Source organism: Carettochelys insculpta, chromosome 4, assembly GCF_033958435.1.
Source record: "Carettochelys insculpta isolate YL-2023 chromosome 4, ASM3395843v1, whole genome shotgun sequence".
NCBI classification, from domain to species: Eukaryota; Metazoa; Chordata; order Testudines; family Carettochelyidae; genus Carettochelys; species Carettochelys insculpta.
The window spans coordinates 138675788-138695691 of NC_134140.1; the positions used below are offsets into that span (position 1 = coordinate 138675788).

Genomic DNA, 19904 nt, shown 5'->3' on the forward strand with positions numbered 1-19904 from the left:
TGATGGAGATTTCATAAACTCCACGGGCAATTTATTCCAGTGCTTGACCCTCGCTCATGCAAAGCTTTTCTGATGTCCAACCTAAACCTACAGCACCTTTGGGAAAGTGGCTCTCTGGAGTGTGTGGGTGTCTGGGTTTGGGGGTTCTGGGCTTGGGTTTGTCTGTTTATTTGGTGTTTGGAGTGCTGAGCTGTCTGTCTGTTTGTTTGAAAGGCCATGTGCTCAGGCTGGCCATGTGCTCAGGCTGCATGCCGATTGGCTGAGCGGTAGTCAGACGGAGGGGCTCTCAGGTAGGCCAGAGCTCTAAAGCCCTGCTGGCAAGCGACCAGGGAGCATGCGAACAGGGTGGTTGCTAACAGGAGGGAGTTTTGAGAGGGGAGTTTACAGGGGGAGCTTAGAGGGAGCTAGTTACTACTTCAGGTGTAAGAGGCAGCATCATCCCCAACTGCTGGCTGGAGCTGAGGGACCCGCAGCAGCATGTGGAGCAGGGGGGCGAGATCGAGGGATGTCAGTGGTGGGCAAGTGGTATGGGGGCGTCTGGTATGGCTGTGAGGATGGCAGCACCCACGGAGGCTGCTTGCAGCGTGCTGGCTCAGATTGCATGGCTTCCAGGCCCAGTCCTGCGCTCCCTGCATGCACATGCCGCACCAGATCTGTGGGGCTCCAGGGACAGCCATAGCCAGATGAAGAGTTGGTAGCTTTGGCTGTGACCCAGGGTGCGGCTGGGCTGCGAGATCGGTGCCTTCCTGGAGGATGTGGGGCTGCAGCAGCGTGTGGCCAGGTGCGGAGAGGCCAGGGGAAGGGGGACCTGGGGGCAATGAGAACTGATAGCAGGCAGTGTGGTGCAGTCAGGAGACATGGGAGTGGATGGGGGGAAAAGGGGACAGGGAGGGAGGATCTGGGGCTGACGGTAGCTGATGAGAGGCAGAGGGTTGGGGAGGAGGGTCCTGGGGAGGTGAGGTGGTTGTCACAGGGAGCTATGGGGACATGTGGTGCCAGGGAGGTGCAAGAGGTAGTGGGACCGTACCCACATTCTCCATGCCCCACTGCCTTGTGGGTGATCCTGGAAAGGAGCATGGCTAAGGGAGTAAACCCTGGCAGAAAATCCGGAGGGGAATCCTAAGGCGGTTCTGTGCCAACTTCTGGCATTGACCCGACAACTCCTGCAGCTGAGCTGGTACCAGACGTAGAGGTTATCCTCACCTTTGGACTATATCAGTAAAGCCGAGAAGGGAACACTGGTGTCTGGGCAGCCCAGGGTCCCAGTAATTGCCCAAGCTCGCGCCTGGAGAGGTACTCCAGCATCGCTGAAGAGAAGTTACTCACCGTAGTAACGATGATTCTTCGAGATGTGTCCCCGTGGGTGCTCCACGATAGGTGTCGGGCTCGCCCCGGCGCCGCAGGTCGGATCTTTTCAGCACTTTCTGCCGGACCGCGCATGCGCCAACGCGCGCTGCTCCCTTGCGCACTCCCGGCCGCGTGCGAGATCCGGTCCCCGCCAGTTCCTTGACCAACCGCCTCGGATGCTCCTGAAAAACACTAAACAGAGATCCGAAGTGGGGAGGATGGGCAGGTGGTGGAGCACCCACGGGGACACATCTCGAAGAACCATCGTTACTACGGTGAGTAACTTCTCTTTCTTCCTCGAATGTCCCCGTGGGTGCTCCACGATAGGTGACTACCCAGCAGTAACCCAAGATAGGAGGTGGGTAATCGGTTTATGTGCAGCTTGTCCCCGAGAGGACCGCTGTCGAGAGACAGGTATCCTCTTGGAATACCCTGTGAAGGGCATAATGCTTGGCAAAGGTGTTATAGCATGACCAGGTCGCCGCTCTGCAAATGTCTTTTAGTGCAATGCCCTTGAAAAAGGCTGTTAATGCCACCACCGCCCTAGTGGAGTGAGCCCTAGGCGGGGCCAGTAAAGGAGTCCTTCTAAGTTCGTAGCACATTTTTATGCAGGATACGATGTGCTTCGAGATTCTCTGCGAAGAGAGACCTTCTCCTTTTGATGTGGGAGCGAGAGAGACTAGGAGTCTATCTGTTTTCCGGAAGGACTTAGTCCTGTCTATATAGAAAGCCAGTGCCCTCCTCACGTCCAGGAGGGGTAGGTGCGCCTCTTTGTTGGAGTTATGAGGCTTTGGATAAATGAGGGTAAAACTATAGGTTCGTTAATATGAAACTCTAAAGAAACTTTGGGAACAAAGGCTGGATGCAGCTGTAAGGTTACCGCCTCCTTGGAAATTACTGTGCAGGGTGGCGTTGCCGTAACTGCCACAAGCTCGCTCACCCTGCGAGCTGACGTGATTGCAAGAAGGAAGGTCGTCTTTATCGTAAGGAGACGGAGGGAAACCGTGGCTAAGTGTTCAAACGGTGGTCCCGTTAGCGCATTAAGCACCAGGTCCAAGCTCCACGAAGGTGGAAGCGGTTTCCGAGGGGGGTATAGGTTTACCAGCCCTTTGAGGAACCTGGTAACCATGGGATGGGCAAACACCGTGTGCCCTTCCTCTTCATGTCTGGAAGCCGATATAGCGGGAAGGTGGACCTTCAACGAGGATAGGAAGAGTCCGCCTCTCTTGGAGTCCGGTAAATACTCTAGTATTACAGGTATAGGCGCAGCAAGGGGAGCTAATTGCTTGGTAGAACACCATGCAGTGAATCGAGTCCATTTTTGCTTATAGGGCTTCCTGGTGGAAGTCCTCCTGCTACTTTCTAGGACTTGTTGCACTCTCTCCGTACACGTGCTCTCTAGGGAGCTGAGCCATGGATTAACCATGCTTGCAGTCGCAGGCCTCGGGGGTGTGAATGCACTATGGACCCCTGTGCTTGCGTGAGCAGATCCGGCGCCACCGGGAGGGGCATCGGTGGACAGTCCGACATGCGCAGGAGTAAGTGGAACCGTTGCTGTCGATCCCACCTTGGGACTACTAGGATCATTCAGGCTCTCTCTCTCCTGGGTTTCTGCAAGACTTTGTGGAAAAGCACTGTGGGAGTAAAGGCGTAGAGCAGGGGGCCCCTCCACGAGATCGCGAATGCGTCCCCCAGGGACCCCCGTCCCAATCCTGCCCTGGAGCAGTATTGTGGGCACTTCTTGTTGTGCTGAGTGGCAAACAGGTCTATCTGGGGAAATCCCCCTGCATGAAAAATCGGTCGTAGCAGATCGGAACGGATCTGCCACTCGTGTGTGAGTGTGAAGTGCCTGCTCAGCTGGTCTGCCTTCGCATTGTGAGCGCCTGGTAAATACGAGGCTTTCAAGGTTATATTGTTGGCGATGCACCAGTTCCACAATCGGACTGCTTCCGCACATAAGGCACGGGACCGAGCTCCTCCTTGCCGATTTATATAAAACATGGTGGAGGTATTGTCTGTACTGAACCCGACTACTTGCCTTGTATATGGTCTCGAAAGTGTTTGCAGGTGTTGAACACTGCTCTGAGCTCCAGTAAATTTATGTGCAGTGACTGTTCTGTGGAGGACCACAGTCCTTGCGTCACCTTTTCGCCCATGTGTGCTCCCCACCCTATGTGGGAGGCATCGGTAGTGAGAAAAAACAGATATTTGTGGTTGGTGAAAGGGTACCCCTGTTAGCATGTTCTTGGGGTTCACCCACCATTGCAGGGATCTGCACACCTCTGTCGTGGGCGACACCACCCTGTGGACGGAGTGTGCTGCCGGTTTGTAGACGCTCGCCAGCCAGTGCTGCATATATGCAATCTGGCGTTCTGTACCACAAACATTGCTGCTGCCATGTGGCCCAGCAGCTGTAAGCATGTCAGAACCAGCACTGTAGGGCTGAAGGTGATGACTTGCACGAGGGAACCAATGGCGCAAAAGCGGGCATCTGGTAGATAAACCCTTGCTGTGATGGAATTTATACGTGTCCCTATGAACTCTATGTCCTGTGCGGGGTCTATCTTTGATTTGCCAGATTGATGACCAGGCCCAGCGAAGAGAACATGTCTGCTGTGACGCGTATCATGCGAAGTACCTCCTCCTTCGAGGCCCCTTTCAGTAGGCAGTCTTTTTTTTTTTTTTTTTCCCCCAGATATGGGAATATAAACACCCCCTGTCTGAGCAGGTCGGCTGACACCACTGCCAAGGTCTTGGTGAAGACTCTGGGGGCCGAGGAGAGGCCGAACAGCAGAACCTTGTACTGAAAATGTTCTTTGCCTACCATAAACCGGAGAAAACGCCTGTGAGCCAGATGAATAGTTGTGTGGAAATACGCGTCTTGTAAATCGAGGGCTGCGAACCAATCTCCATCGTCCAGTGCCGTAAGTATACAGGTGACTGTGATCATCCGAAAGCATTGCTTGCGCAAGTACCGGTTGAGGCCTCGAAGATCTAGGATGGGCCTCCAGCCTCCTGTCTTTTTCTCTGTGAGGAAGTATCTTGAGTAGAACCCTTTCCCTCGGAGTTGCTCCGGCACTCTTTCCACTGCCCCTATAAGCATAAGATGGTCTACCTCCCGCTTGAGTCTCGCTTCGTGGGAGGTGTCCTTTAGGTGGGGTCTGGGTGGAGGTCGTGGCGGTGGGAGCGACTGGAACGGAATCACGTAACCCGTGGCTATGATCTCCAGTACCCATTTGTCTGTGGTGATCTTTTGCCACTGGTCGTAGAACGGTCGGAGGCGATGGTGGAATAGTAGCTTTGGATGACATTGCATGATGGTAGTGATAGTGCAGCCTTCGATCTGTGTGTCAAACTTGTGGCCTTTGGCCCTGCCCCGAGGACGCACGGCTCTGTTGAGAACGTCGCCTGGGAGTTCTGTACTGTTGGTGCTGTTGATGTCGCCCTTGCTTGTAGCCCCTGTGGTACTGGGGACGCTGTGGTTGATACTGCAAACAGCTTCTGCGTGTCAAAGGGGAGATCAACGATCTTCGCCTGCAGATCCCTCGGGATACCCGATGTCTGGAGCCAGGACTCCCTGCGCATGACCACTGCCGTAGCTGTTGAGTGTGCTGCCGTATCCGCTACATCTAGGGTGATCTGAACTCCTGTCCTTGAGGCTGCGTAGCCTTCCTGCACGATGGCCTTGAGCACCGGCTTCGTGTCCTCTGGAAGCAAGTCCATGAGGGAAGTCAGCCTGGAGTAGTTGTCGAAATTATGGTTCGCTAGATGCACTGCGTAATTCGACATTCTCAACAGTAGGGTAGAGGAGGAGTAGACCTTTCTGCTGAACAACTCTAGTTTCTTGGCATCTTGTCCGTTCCCCGTCTTGTACTGATAAGTTTTCGACCTCTGTTGAGACGATTCCACCACCAGAGAATTTGGTTGCAGGTGGCTGAACAGGAACTCCATGCCCTTCGTCGGGACGAAGCACTTCTTATCCGCTCTCTTGTTTATAGGCGGAGGGGACACAGGGGTCTGCCATATTGTGGTGGCGGACTCCATGATTGCTTCATCAGCGGAATAGCTATTTTGGAAGAGGCCAGAGGTCTCAGGTTTTTAAGGAGCTTATGGTGTTTCTCCTGCACCTCTGCTGTTTGGATGCCTTGCGTGAGGGCCACCCTTTTAAACAGCTCTTGGAACTGTTTGAGATCGTCCAGAGGATGGACGTCCCCTGGGGCCGTGGCCTCGTCAGGGGAAGATAGCGAGGAACCGCTAGGGTAAACCTCTCTGGACCCCTCTGGGTCCTGTTGACGGTGATACATCCTCTCGCTAGATACTTGCGAGGGAAAATCTCGGGGTTCCAGAATCAACTCCCCCTGAGATATCTGCGTTTCCGTCCCCGTCCGCGATTGCCCTCGGGGATATTGAACCGTCTGGGGGGATCTGTCCCTGGGAGTATGACTATGGTGTCTATGCCCCGTGTGATAGGGGCGACCATGGCAACACGGGCACTGTTCCGGAGATGGAGACCTGAACCACTCTAGAGTCGCACACCCCCTGCGTCTGGGGGAGCGAGATCGTCTGGGTGATTGAGATAATGGAGAGACTGATTTGTGGCAGTACTCCAGGAGTTCAAAGCCCAGGAAGGGCGATGGTGGTCCGAGCCATGGTGATGCTGGCTGTAGGAACGGGGATGGGGGCTCAGGGTATACTGGAGGTGACCCCTGCTGCTTCGTTGGAGTCCGCAGCATAAGTGGAGGGCTTAGAGCGAGTAGCCCTGCAGCCCTGTCTGGAGAAGGGCTGCGGTGCCGGGTTTTCTGTGCTGCCTTTCCCCTCCCCTGTGGGGCTGGCTCCGCCCCTTTCCACGTCGGGGATCTCGGCCCCGCTGTCTGCGCCGCGCTCGGCACGCTCCGCTGCGGTGCCGCGTGGGTGGTCTCCCCCGGTGCTTGCAGGCCGCGTGCCTGCAAGCTCTGCACCACCGGTTCTCCGGGGGTCGGTGCCGCTAGCTGCGGTGCCGCCGGTTCCGGCGCTTGCCTGGCTGCCGCCTTGCCCTCGGTGTGGGGCAGCTGTTTGATTATCGGAGGCTCAGCCTCTGCCACGTGTGTCTCTGCGCTGCCGCCGCTCAGCTGTGACTGCGGCTGGGGGCTATGCGCTCTACCCATCCCACTCGCTGTGGCTGCCGGCAGGGATCGGGTTGGTGGAAGCTTCCTCCGTTTTTGCGCTGATGGGGTTAGGGAAGCAGCTTTCCTTTTATGGGCCCCTGCGGGTCTCTCCTGCTGAGGCCGCTCCGGTGCGTCTGGCTGGAGGGCCTTGTCAAAGAGCAGCATTTTCAGCCGCATCTCCCTGTCCTTCCTTGCTCTGGCTGTGAGCTTTGCACAGAAGGAGCATTTCTGTGCTCATCGGAGGCCGGCATCGCTTTGCGGCATGACTCTCACTTTTTCAATCCTGAAGAGGACATTGTGGTGAGTCTGAGTTGTTAATAGGGTACTTAGCACCTTCTCTGTGCCTGTTCCCCTCTCGGACTCAGCCTGCTGCGGCAGGAGGCCTAATGGCCTTACGTCCCCGGGCCTCCGCTGCTCCGCTTGCTACTAAGGCTGTAAAACTTTACTTTTTACTCTCTCTTTTTTTTTTTTTTTTTTTTGAAAACAATAACAAGCTAACTTAAGCTAAAGACTGAAAAAGAAGCTCTAAACACTTTAAAAACATTGAATATGCTAACTCTGGCCGTAGCCTGAGCGAATTCCGTCTGCAGCCGATGGCGGTTAAAGAGGAATTGGCGGGGACCGGATCGCGCACGCGGCCGGGAGCGCGCAAGGGAGCGGCGCGCGCCAGTGTATGCGCGGTCCGGCAGAAACTGCTGAAAAGATCCCACCTGCGGCGCCGGGGCGAGCCCGACATCCATCCTGGAGCACCCACGGGGACACTCGAGGAAGAACAGCATTGAACCAACACGGGAGGTAACAAATACCGGTTATACGCTCTTGCTCGATTGGCGTAGAGAACGAGCGCCAGGGTTTGTCTCTGACGGTGGGTGAAATCATTGCATCTCACTGGACAGTCACCACCCGCCTCAAGCTGGGCAGCCCCCAGCCAATAGGGTACTGTCCCGCCACAGTTCACCTGCCTCACTGGGTGCGTGAGGCTTAAGGTTCCCAAACCTGACAAGTGACCTGAAATCTGAGCACCAGGCACACCAATAAGAAAATCAACACGAAAAGGAAACCATCAAAGTTTTAAGCTTGCTTGCTGGAATGTGCAGACCATGCTGACATGTCTGACTGAAGATCTTCAGGACATCAGTGACACCCGAAAGACCGCTGTCATCGATGAGGAACTGAAGAGGCTCCAAGTTGACATTGCTGCTCTGCAAGAGACATGTCTCGCAGATTCGGGATCTCTAAAGGAAAAGGACTACACCTTTTTCTGGCAGGGTAAAGCCCGAGAAGAACCCAGGGAGCATGGTGTTGGCTTCACCATCAGAAACACCCTTCTACAAATGGTGGAATTAGTCATGGGTGGATCAGAAAGACTCCTTCAGGTCATACTTCAAACTCGTGCCGGTCCTGTCCACCTGATCAGCGCTTACGCCCCAACCCTGTACACCACACCAGGAAGTAAAAGACAAGTTTTATGACGTGGTTAGTGCTGCCATAGCGCAAATACCTGCTCACAAACAACTGTACATTCTGGGTGACTTCAATGTGAGAGTTGGAGGCGATCGTGACTCGTGGCTTTCCAGCTTAGGCCACTTCGGTGTGGGAAAAATGAATGAAAATGGTCAGCATCTTCTTGAACTTTGCACGTACCACAATCTATGCATCACAAACACATTTTTCCAAACCAAGCCACAGCACAGTGTGTCATGCAGACACCCACGCTCAGAACACTGGCATCAACTAGACATGGTCATCGCTAGACGTGATAACCTCAAAAACGTCCTTCTGACACGCAGCTATCATAGTGCTGACTGCGATACAGATCGCTCGTTAATTTGCTCCAAACTCAAGGTGATTCCCAAGAAGCTGCACCACTCTAAACCAAGTGGAAGGCCCCGCATCGACGCCAGAAAGATGGCAAACTCAGAGAGAGCTGAAAAGTTCAGAGTGACCCTCGAGGAGAATCTGCGCAGCAACCCTGAGGGTGCCGATGTGACATCCAGATGGCAGCAGCTGAGGGATACAATGTACAACACGGCCTTGTCGGTGTTTGGAAGAAGAGCTAGAAACACAAATGACTGGTTCGAAGCTAACTCCAATCAGATGATTCCAGCCATTGAAAAATAGTGCGCTGCACTCCTGGAGTACAAATGTTTGCCGAGCCAGAATACCCTGCAAGCGCTCAGAGCAGCCAGAAAAACAGTAGAGCAGATGGCCAGGTGCTGTGCCAACAACTACTGGCTCAAGCTATGCAGCAGCATCCAGACCAGTGCTGACTTTGGTAACCTCAAGAGAATGTATGAGAGCATCAAGAAGGCATTAGGACCCACCCAGAACAAGATGGCACCTTTGAAATCCAAATCTGGTGAAGTCATCACTGGCAAAGCCAAACAGATGGAGCGCTGGGTTGAACACTACTCCGAGCTGTACTCACGCGAGAACATTGTGGTCGACTCAGCCCTCGATGCCGTCGAACTCCTACCAGTAATGGACGAACTGGACCAGGAACCAACTGTGGATGAACTGAAGAAAGCCATCGACAACATCGCAGTAGGAAAGGCCCCGGGCCAGGATGGTATACCACCAGAGGTAATCAAGTGTGCCACAGACACTCTCCTGGAACCCCGACACGAGCTACTGTGCCTATGCTGGAGAGAGGGAGAGGTTCCACAGGACATGAGTGACGCTAACATCATAACCTTGTATAAGAACAAAGGAGACAGAAGCGACTGCAACAATTACCGTGGAATCTCCCTCCTAAGCATCACTGGTAAACTGTTGGCTCACGTCATCCTCGGCAGACTCCAGAAGATTGCTGAGAGGGTGTATCCTGAATCACAGTGCGGATTCCGCGCAGAGAGATCTACCGTCAACATGGTCTTCTCTCTGAGGCAGCTGCAGGAGAAATGCAGGGAGCAGAGAAAGCCACTCTATAGTGCCTTCATCGACCTAACCAAGGCCTTCGACTTGTTCAGCAGGGATGGACTGTTCAAACTGCCCCACAAGATAGGATGTCCGCCACGGTTACTCAAGATGATCCAGTCTTTCCACGAAGACATGAGAGGAACCATCCAACACGATGGCACACTACTGGATGCTTTCAGCATCAGGAGCGGCGTCAAACAAGGATGCGTCCTTGCTCCGACATTGTTCGGGATCTTCTTCGTACTCCTCCTTAAACACGCCTTTGGATCTTCAACAGAGGGCATCCTTTTACACGCAAGATCTGATGGGAAACTGTTTAATCTTGCAAGGCTGAAAGCTAAATCTAAGGTGCGGGAAGTCGTCATCAGAGAGATGCTGTTTGCAGATGACGCTGCTGTCGTGTCACACACAGAAGACCAGCTTCAGAAGCTGCTGGCTCGGTTCTCCAAAGCACGCAAGGAGTTTGGGCTCTCCATCAGCCTAAAGAAGACAAATCTACTTGCTCAGGACGCTGCTGATTCTCCATCAATCAGCATTGACAACTATACGTTAGAGGTCGTCCACGAGTTCGTTTACCTCGGGTCCACCATCACTGACACCCTGTCCTTGGAGACTGAGCTAAACAGGAGGATCGGTAAAGCAGCCACAACTCTGTCCAGACTCAGCGAGAGAGTGTGGAATAACAACAAGCTGTACACTCACACCAAAATGCAAGTCTACAGAGCCTGCATCCTCAGCACCCTCCTTTACGGCAGCGAGACTTGGACCCTATACGCCCGCCAGGAAAAGAGGCTGAACGTCTTCCACTTGTGCAGCCTCAGGCGCATCCTTTGAATATTGTGGAAGGACAGAGTGTCCAACACTACTGTCCTTGAGCAAGCTGGAATCCCAACTATGCACACCCTCCTCAGGCAGCAGCAGCTCCACTGGCTTGGCCATGTCCACAGGATGAATGATGGAAGGATCCCAAGAGACATCCTGTATGGCGAGCTAGCCTCTGGCAAAAGACCTCCCGGATGCCCCCGGCTGCGCTACAAAGATGTTTGCAAGAGAGACCTCAGGGAAGTAGACATCAATCCAGACAGCTGGGAGGAGCTGGCAGACGATCACAGCAGATGGAGTCAGGAACTATACAAGGGCCTTCAGAAGGGTGAGTTAAGGATCAGACAGCTAGCGAAGGAGAAGTGAGCCCACACAAAGCACAGCAAGGACCTGCCAGGCACCCATTACATATGCAACAGATGCAGCAAGGACTGTCACTCTCGTGTGGGTTTTCAGAATCACAGCCGATGCTGCAAATGAGGGTGCCAAACGGAAGTACGAAGAGCGTGTTCCATAGTCTACGTAGACTGAAGGATGCTACTACTACTACAATCTAAACCTTCCTTGATGCAACTTAAAACCATTATTTTGTGTCCAAGCCTCAGAGGTTAAGGAGAACAATTTTTCATCTTCTTCCTGGCAAAAAAAAACCTTTAATGAGTTTATGAATGGTAAAACACGTGCAGTTCAGGGTCTAATTTGGCCTGTAAAACCTTTATTTGTGACAATGCTCAAAACCAAAGGACCTATTCGTGACTCCAATCCTCGGATGAATTTGCAGAGCTAGCAGAAAAAATATTTTACTTGTAAACTGAACAAACTTGATACAAGATTTTCATAACTGTGATCCCATTTATTCAGTCCTTTTCTGAACAAAACCTCACTGTAATATCCTAGATGACTCATTTGTAGCTTTCTTTATTACTTCTCTTTTTCACAGATATTACACTACTTTTTTAAAAAACAGTAAGAAATAACAAATGCAATCAAGACTTGCTTGCATATTTATTGCATTCGCTACAAAGGAATCTATAAGTGTGTCATACATGAGGCTCATTCCTTACCTGTTCTGTTTCAAAGATATCCCGAAGGTGTTCAAGGCCAAGACTTTTCAGGAACTGGCTGATATTCATGTCAAGACCAGTGACTATAATGAAAGGAACAGATTGATGGATGATGTCAGCTTGTCCTCAGTTTCAAACCACAGCTGTGTTGTCCTCAGCCAAATAACCTACCTCAGCATGTACAATAGCTCAGTAAAAACTGAATATTAAACGTACATTAAAATAAACAAGCACTTAAACAGATCACAACATCTGAGTTGCAGTAAAATAGGATGGCTCTTAGAGACATACAGCTGAAAATGGGTGCATTTTTACTACACCATACTTCCAATGCTGAAGGACAGCATACACTTCAAACATTAATCAAAGGAATACATTTTAACAACTACTCCCGTATCTGCCTTTATGTTTCCCCAATCATAATTACATTCATCAGATTTTCTGTCCAGCCACAACAGCAGAAATCTGTTAACTGAGTCAACGAACCTTGCCTTTGTATTCTGAGCTAATCCAAATGGAAAGATAGAACAGTCACCCACAGAGCTGAGGCAGAAAACAGGAGAAAGAAGCAATTTACATTTAAGAGGATCAGGTATGGCAGAATTTGATGCTAAGCACCTTCCTGTTTTATTTCTGCAAAGGAACCATCCCCAGCAGAAAAATTACCTTCTCCTTCTTTTCTTTCTGTTCCTGCTGCTCCATCCCCAGCATTTGATGCTCCTCCCACTGCTAGTTCTGCCAGAGGTCCTGTAAGGTTATCTATGCTACTGGCAGCAGAGAGACAGGAAGGTGTAGATGCTGGTGAGATTAAAGAGGCACTAACTACAGTTGCTTGAGGTTTAAAACAGGTAGGCAAGGTTTCTGGAGGCATTGCATCTATCAGTAAAGCTCGGATATCATCAGCCTGAAAAACAGAAAGCACATTCAGAGATGGTTTTATTTTCATTGAAATCACCATCTGTGCATTTAATAAGGAAGGAAAAATATATTCAGCGGATAACCTTATTCCCAGCTCCCATTTAAATAAAAACCCCAACAATCCAATAACAAACTTAATCCTGTAATAGGTAATTCATTTATAAGAAAACATAAGAAAAATGCAAAAATTGCACACACTTAACAGAACATTTTAGGACCTGGTCTATTTTCTACTATGCATTGGAGAGTCTATTTAATTGTTTCCTCATGGCAGGGTGATTTTGTATATTTTAAGGCCAGAAAGGACCCTTATATTAATCTCATCAGTACTGCACAGCAAATCAGATAGTACCACCATGTAACTCCCTCTTGAATCTGGAGCACCTTTTTTAGAACATTTCTAAACACACACTTGGGCTGTGTTTCCATCAGAGAGCTTGAAACAGTACAGTTGCACCACTGTAAGCTCTCCCATGTAGCTGCTCTGAACTGACAGGAGAGAGCTCTCCCAACAGCTTAACTATGCCAGCCACCACAAGTACCAGGGGCCATGTAGGCAGGCAAGTATATCCTGCTGACATAGTGCTGCCCACACTGGTGCTTGTTGGTATAATTCATATTGCTTGGGGTGGAGAGTGTTTTTCACAATCCTGAGCACTGTAACTTATGTCAACATAGAGAACAACAAGAAGTCCTGTGGCACCTTATAGACTAAGATATTTTGATTACAAATTTTCTGATCTGTCAACCTTGATAACTATTTTTGGTTCGTGGTGACTTAAATATTGAGTCTGTTCTGGCATGGCTATGGTCTGAAGAAGTGGGCCTGTCTGACGAAAGCTCAGCACCTAATAAATTATTTTGTTAGTCATTAAAGTGCTACTGGACTGCTTTTTTTGTTTTGATAGATATTTTGGAGCATAAGCTTTTGTGGGTAAAGACCTGCTTCATCAGACGCATGAGTGTGTGTGTGTGCGCACGCGCGCATGGGGGTGGGGGAAGGAGTTCAGAGGAGTACTTAAAGAGTGGGGTCCCAGTAAAAGGGAGGACCAGAGCTGACAAGGTCTATTCAGTCAGGGTGGAAATGGCCCATTATCGGTAGTATACATCAAGAGATAACGGGCCATTTCCACCCTGACTGAACAGACCTTGTCCCAGTAAAAGGGAGGGCCAGAGCTGACAAGGACTTGCTGTCAAGTATCCGAGGGGTAGCTGTGTTAGTCTGGATCTGTAACAGCAACGAAGGGTCCTGTGGCACCTTACAGAGTAACAGGAACAGACTTAAAAGTAGCTATCCTACAGCAAAGAAATTTCAGGACCAGACTCCAAAGGGAAATTTCTGAGCTACAATTCATCTGCAAATTCGACGCCCTCAGCTCAGGCTTAAACAAAGACTGTGAACGGCTGGCTAAATACAAAAGCAGCTTTCCCTCCCTTGGTGTTCACACCTCCAGATCAACTGCTGGTAGTAAGCCTCACCCTTGCTGACTGAGCTAACCTTGTTATCCCCACCCTGGCTCTGGCTTATTTATACCTGGCCCTGCAGATTTCCAAGACCAGCATCTGATGAAGTGAGTCTGTGCTCATGAAAGCTCATGCTCAAAACTTTTCTGTTAGTCTACAAGGTGCCACAGGACCCAAGGACTTGTTGTGGTTCTCGAAGATACAGACTAACACAGCTACCTCTCTGATTATGTCAACATAGGCTGTAGGGCAGACAGAACCTTAGTCCACAGAAAAATAGGTAAAATTAAAAAGCTGAGAATGAAACTGAATTTAAAAGTTACTTTAAACCTATTTAAGCTTATGGTATCTATTCTGGAGATACCATCACTGGACCTAACCATGGTATTCACAGACTCACAGGCAAATTTTCCTGTTCCTCAGCTAACATCATATATGCCATCATGCACCAACAATGCCCGCATATCATGTATATAGGACAGACTGTAAATACTCTTCAACAAAGAATGAACAGATACAAGACAGACATCAAAAAATTCCTAACTCACAAACCTGTCAGCCAGCACTTTAATGGAGTGGGCCATTCTGTTAATGACCCGAAAGTCTGTGTTTTACTGAAAAGGAACTTTAACGATCGTTTACAGAGAGAGTGCTCAGAACTCTCATTTATATTCAAATTTGACTCATTAACACACGGTTTGAACTGGGACAGCAATTACCTGGCCCATTACAAGCACTCTATTAAATACTTTAACCAACTCTTGACTTCCTCACCCCACATCCCCCTCCCGCCGCCCCTCTCCTCTTCTGATTTGCCAGCCTTGATAACAATTTTTGGACTTCTGTGTTTTATATATTGAGTCTGTTCTGGTATGGCTATGATCTGAAGAAGTAGGTGTGTCCCACAAAAGCTCATCACCTAATAAATCATTTTGTTAGTCTTTAAAGTGCTACTGGACTGCTTTTTTGTTTTAAACCTTAACTGAGAGATGCTAGCATCTCATCCTACGTGCTCTGCATGGGCTTGCCACCAATAAGCCGTGTCTACACATGCACGCTACTTCGAAGTAGCGGCACTAACTTCGAAATAGCGCCCGTCACGGCTACACGTGTTGGGTGCTATTTCGATGTTAACATCGACGTTAAGCGGCGAGACGTCGAAGCCGCTAACCCCATGAGGGGATAGGAATAGCGCCCTACTTCGACGTTCAATGTCGAAGTAGGGACCGTGTAGTTGTTGCGCGTCCCGCAACATCGAAATTGCGGGGTCTGCCATGGCGGCCATCAGCTGAGGGGTTGAGAGACGCTCTCTCTCCAGCCCCTGCGGGGCTCTATGGTCACTGTGTGCAGCAGCCCTTAGCCCAGGGCTTCTGGCTGCTGCTGCTGCAGCTGGGGATCCATGCTGCATGCGCAGAGTCTGCAACCAGTTGTCGGCTCTGTGGATCTTGTGTTGTTTAGTGCAACTGTGTCTGGGAGGGGCCCTTTAAGGGAGCGGCTTGCTGTTGAGTCCGCCCTGTGACCCTGTCTGCAGCTGTGCCTCGCACCCTTATTTTGATGTGTGCTACTGTGGCGTGTAGACGTTCCCTCGCAGCGCCTAATTCGATGTGGTGCCGCGCAACGTCGATGTTGAACGTCGACATTGCCAGCCCTGGAGGACGTGTAGACGTTATTCGATGTCACTACATCGAAATAAGCTATTTCGATGTAGCGTTCACGTGTAGACGTAGCCATAGAGACATAAAAAAGTCCTGACTGCCCTACCCTTTCCAAATCCCAGGATGGGGAAGGCAGAGTACCAGTGGAAGTACTTAGTGTTATTCAATATACAAAGCCAATTCTTTATAACATTTTCTGATGCTTTGCAATATGAACTTACTGTTGCCAGATCTAAAGGTGTTTGACCCTCTTGATTCTTCATGGTTGGATCTGCACCATGAGCTAGTAGCAACGCACATAGCTGTGTCCTTCCTTTTTGCGCTGCTTCATGCAATGGTGTGAATGCCCATTTATCTGTTGCATTTACACAAGTGCTGTATTTAATCAAGAGTGCTGCTATATCGACATGCTGGGGGAAAAAAGGCAATAACTTTAACATGAAAGTACAGAGAAACTGCCATAGGGAACAGCAATGTAGAAGCCATGCCAGCCTGTGACATTGTTAAGCAACATTTCGTTTCTTGAATGTGGTGATAATATGGGTATTAAGAGAACCTCGCCATTTCCCCTCCCTGTATTTACACCCACCACTTGCCCGCCCAGGTCAAAGAACTTCCCCTTCAGTCAAGGACCAGAAATCATTCCCACCAACAATGGACACATGAACAGCGATGGCTATTTTTTTCTTCCTCCTCAGCTCAGCTCCACTCCGCAATTTTAAAGTTGTATGAGGCAGCACCAGGCCACATTTTGTTAGCCAAATAAGCTACATTTCTCTAAGTATGGAAGAGCTAAGGAAACCCTACCTTCTCAATTTTCACCAGGGAGTCAGTTGCGCTAGTTGTTTTGGACTGCATGTAACTCGTAGTTTAACTGTACTGTACATAAGCTATTAAGTGAGTCAGCTCCAGAATAATGAAGTTAGGTGATTTTCTTTGTTTGATGTTGTAGAAAGGGACATGGAATTTTAGATTTGCATCTTCTTTTTCCCAGAAGAATTCCTTATTCTTTCAAACCCTGATCCTGCACACACACGCTTAAAGTAAAGCACATTTGTAAGAGAGCAGGGATACCTGACTTCCCGTGCAGAAGTGTTTGTAGGACCAGAACTTTACTGAGGAAAGTGTGTATACTCCTGAACTGTTATTTTATTTCTGAAGCTCAGATACTGCTCTCAAGTCCCAGGAATAGGAAAAACATTCTAGATACTCACAAGCAGAACAAGTACCATCCTTCCACAGACTGCTACAGCTCAGCCTGACGTAGATTTTAAATATGTTTGAACAGGTTTTAAAAATATACTTTTCATATCCCACTTTGGTACTGCTTAGTCATTAATTGGCTTATGCCCAATGCTATATAAAAGCAAACAGTTAAAAGAGCTACAGAATATAATACAAGATAATTAAAAAGAAACAATATTGTTTTGTGTTCAAAGGACCACCTTTTATGCTATCAGTTATTGCATCGTAGTTATTTTCAGACACACTTTAACAAGTGCTCCCATTTGGGAACCTAAATAAGTGGTCAGATTCAGTTGCAGCTGGTGGTTGATGAACCCTTTTGAAAACCGGGCCTTTAAACATATATTTCATAATATGCCCTGTGCCCCAGCTACATGGCCCTACATATGCTAGTTGGCTTCAAGCCTCAATCATTACTACTTAAGGAAGTATGGATTGGATGAATGGACTGTAACGTGCGTAGAAAGCCAGCTAGACTGTCAGGCTCAATAGGTAATGATTAACAGCTTCATGTCTAGTTGGCAGCTGGTATAAGCAGAGTACCCCTGGGGTTCATCCTCGGGCTGGCTTTGCTCAACATCTTCATTAATGATCTGGATGACACCAAATTAGAGGGAGAGGTTAATAAGCTGGAGCATAGGGACAGGGTCCAGAGAAGCCTAGACAAAGTGGAGGACTGGACCCAAAATATCTTATGAGGTTCAACAAGGACAAGGGCAGAATCCTGTACTTAAGACCAAATAGGGGACCAACAGACTAAACCACAGTTCTTCAAAAAAGGACGTATGGATTAGAGTGCACAAGAATCTGGATATGAATAAAGAGTGTGCCCCTTTTTACCAAGAAAGCTAATGATACATTGTGCTGCATTAGCAGGAACATTGCCAGCAGATGAAGGGAAGTGATTGTTCCCCTTTATTAAGCATTGAGGAGGCCACATATGGAGTACTGTGTTCAGTTTTGGGCCCCCGACTACAAAATGGATGTGAACAATTTGGAGATAAGTATCAGAGAGGTAGCCATGTTAGTCTGTGTCTTCAAAGACAACCAGAAGTCCTGTAGCACCTTATAGACTAGGAGATATTTTGGAGCAAAAGTTTTCATGGGCAAAGACCCGCTTCATAAGATGTGTGAATGGGAGGGGAGGGGGTTTCAGAAGCGGATTTAAAGAGGGGGGTTTCAGTAAAGGGGATGGCCAGAGCTGACAAGGTCTATTCAGTCAGGGTGGAAATGACCCATTATCGGTAGTATTCATCAAGAGAGGAGAAAACAAGTCAGATCAGTCGGGGGGATATGGCCCATTGCCAGATTCTAATGTGGAGGTGTGAACATCAAGAGCAGAGAAACTGCTTTGGTAATGGGCCAACCACTCCCAGTCTCTGTTTAATCTTTGGTTGATGGAGTCAAATTTGCAAATGAATTGCAGCTCAGAGATTTCTCTCTCCATTTGATTTTGAAAATTTTTTGTTTTGGGACCGCTACTTTTAAATCTGTTACTGAGTGTCCAGGGAAACCGAAGTGTTCTCCTACAGGTTTTTGTACGTTACCATTTCCGATGTCTGATTTATGTCCATTTATTCTTTTACGTAGAGACTGTCCAGTTTGGCCAATGTAAATTACAGTTGGGCATTGCTGGCACATTATGGCGTATATTATATTAGTAGATGTGCACGTGAAAGAGCCCCTGATGGTGTGGTTGAAGTGGTTAGGTCCTGTGACATCATCACTGGTATAGATATGTGAGCAGAGTTGGCAGCGAGGTTTGTTGCAGGGATTGGTTCCAGGTTTAGAGTTACTGTGGTGTGGTCTATAGTTGCTGGTGAGGATTTGTTTAAGGTTAGCAGGATGTCTGTAGCTGAGGACAGGCCTGCCTCCCAAAGTCTATGACAGTGAAGGATCATTGTCCACGATGGGTTGCAGATCACTGATGATGCGCTGGAGAGGATTCAGCTGGGGGCTGTACATGATGGCCAGTGGCGTTCTCTTCTTTTCCTTGTGACGCCTGTCTTGTAGCAGGTGGTTTCCAGGTACCCGTCTGTCTCTGTCAATCTGTTTCCTCACTTCCTTAGGTGGGTATTGTAGTTTCAGGAAAGCTTGGTAAAGGCCTTGTAGATGTTTGTCTCTGTCTGATGGATTGGAGCAAATGAGGATGTACCTTAGTGCCTGGCTGTAAACAATGGGTTGTGTAGTGTACCCTGGATGGAAGCTGGAGGCGTGCATTTAAGCATAGTGGTCCGTGGGTTTTTGGTATAGGGTGGCATTTACGTGACCATCACTTATTTGCACAGCAGTGTCCAGGAAGTGGATCTCTTTTGTGGCTTGGTCCAGGCTAAGGTTGATGGTGGGGTGGAAAGTGTTGAAATCATGGTGGAACTCTTCAAGAACCTCCTTCCCATGGGTCCAGATGATGATGATGTCATCAGTGTAGTGCAGGTAGAAGAGGGGCACTAGGGGACAAGAGCTGAAGAAGCGTTGTTCCAGGTCAGCCATAAAAATGTTGATATACTGTGGGGTCAGGAGGGTGGCCATAGCAGTGCCACTGATTAGAAGGTATAAATTGCCCTCACATCTGAAATATTTGTGGGTGAGAACTAACTCACAAAGCAGTTTCTCTGCTCTTAACGTTCACACTTCCACATTAGAATCCAACAATGGGCCACATCCCCCCACTGATCTGACTTGTTTTCTCCTCTCGATGTATACTTCCAATAATGGGACATTTCTGTCCTGACTGAATAGACCTTGTCAGCTTTGGCCCTCCCTTTTACTGAGACACCCCTTTAAATCCTCCTCTGAAACCCCACCCCCACTCATGTATCTGGCGAAGCAGGTCTCTGCCTACGAAAGCTTACGTTCCAAAATATCTGTTAGTCTATAAGGTGCCACAGGACTTCTTGTTGCATTTGAAGACAGTCCAGTGAAAGGCACAAAAATGATTGGAGAGCTGGGACACAACTTTTGAGGACAGACTGAGGGAAACGGTCTTATTTAATCTGCAGAAGAGAAGAATGTGGGGAAGGGGGTTTGATAGCAGCCTTCAGTTACCTGAAGTGGGAGGGGTGCCAAAGAGGATGGAGCCAGGCTATTCTCAATGGTGGCACATGACAGAACCAGGAGCAATAGCTTCATGTTGCAGTCAGGGAGGTCCAGGTTGGATATTAGGAAACACTATTTTACTAAGGGGATGAGGAAGCACTGGAATGAGTTACCTAGTCTATTGGAATCTCCATCCCTAGAGGTTTTTAAGGCCAGGTTTGACAAAGCCCTGGCTGAGGTGATTTAGTTGGGGCTGGTTCTCCCAGAAGATTGCCTTTCGAAAGAGTACA

General features: G+C 49.1%; 1 protein-coding gene across 1 annotated transcript in view; it reads right to left on the reverse strand.

Moving 5' to 3' along the window:
• The window catches only part of TNKS (tankyrase), a 315995-nt gene that overhangs the window by 43858 nt on the left and 252233 nt on the right, over positions 1-19904 (reverse strand). The window contains exons 18-20 of the mRNA XM_074993939.1: positions 15555-15743; positions 11963-12200; positions 11297-11379 (exon numbers count right to left, since the gene is read on the reverse strand). Of these exons, the coding sequence (XP_074850040.1) occupies positions 11297-11379; positions 11963-12200; positions 15555-15743 (510 nt within the window). The remainder of the gene's footprint in view (positions 1-11296; positions 11380-11962; positions 12201-15554; positions 15744-19904) is intronic.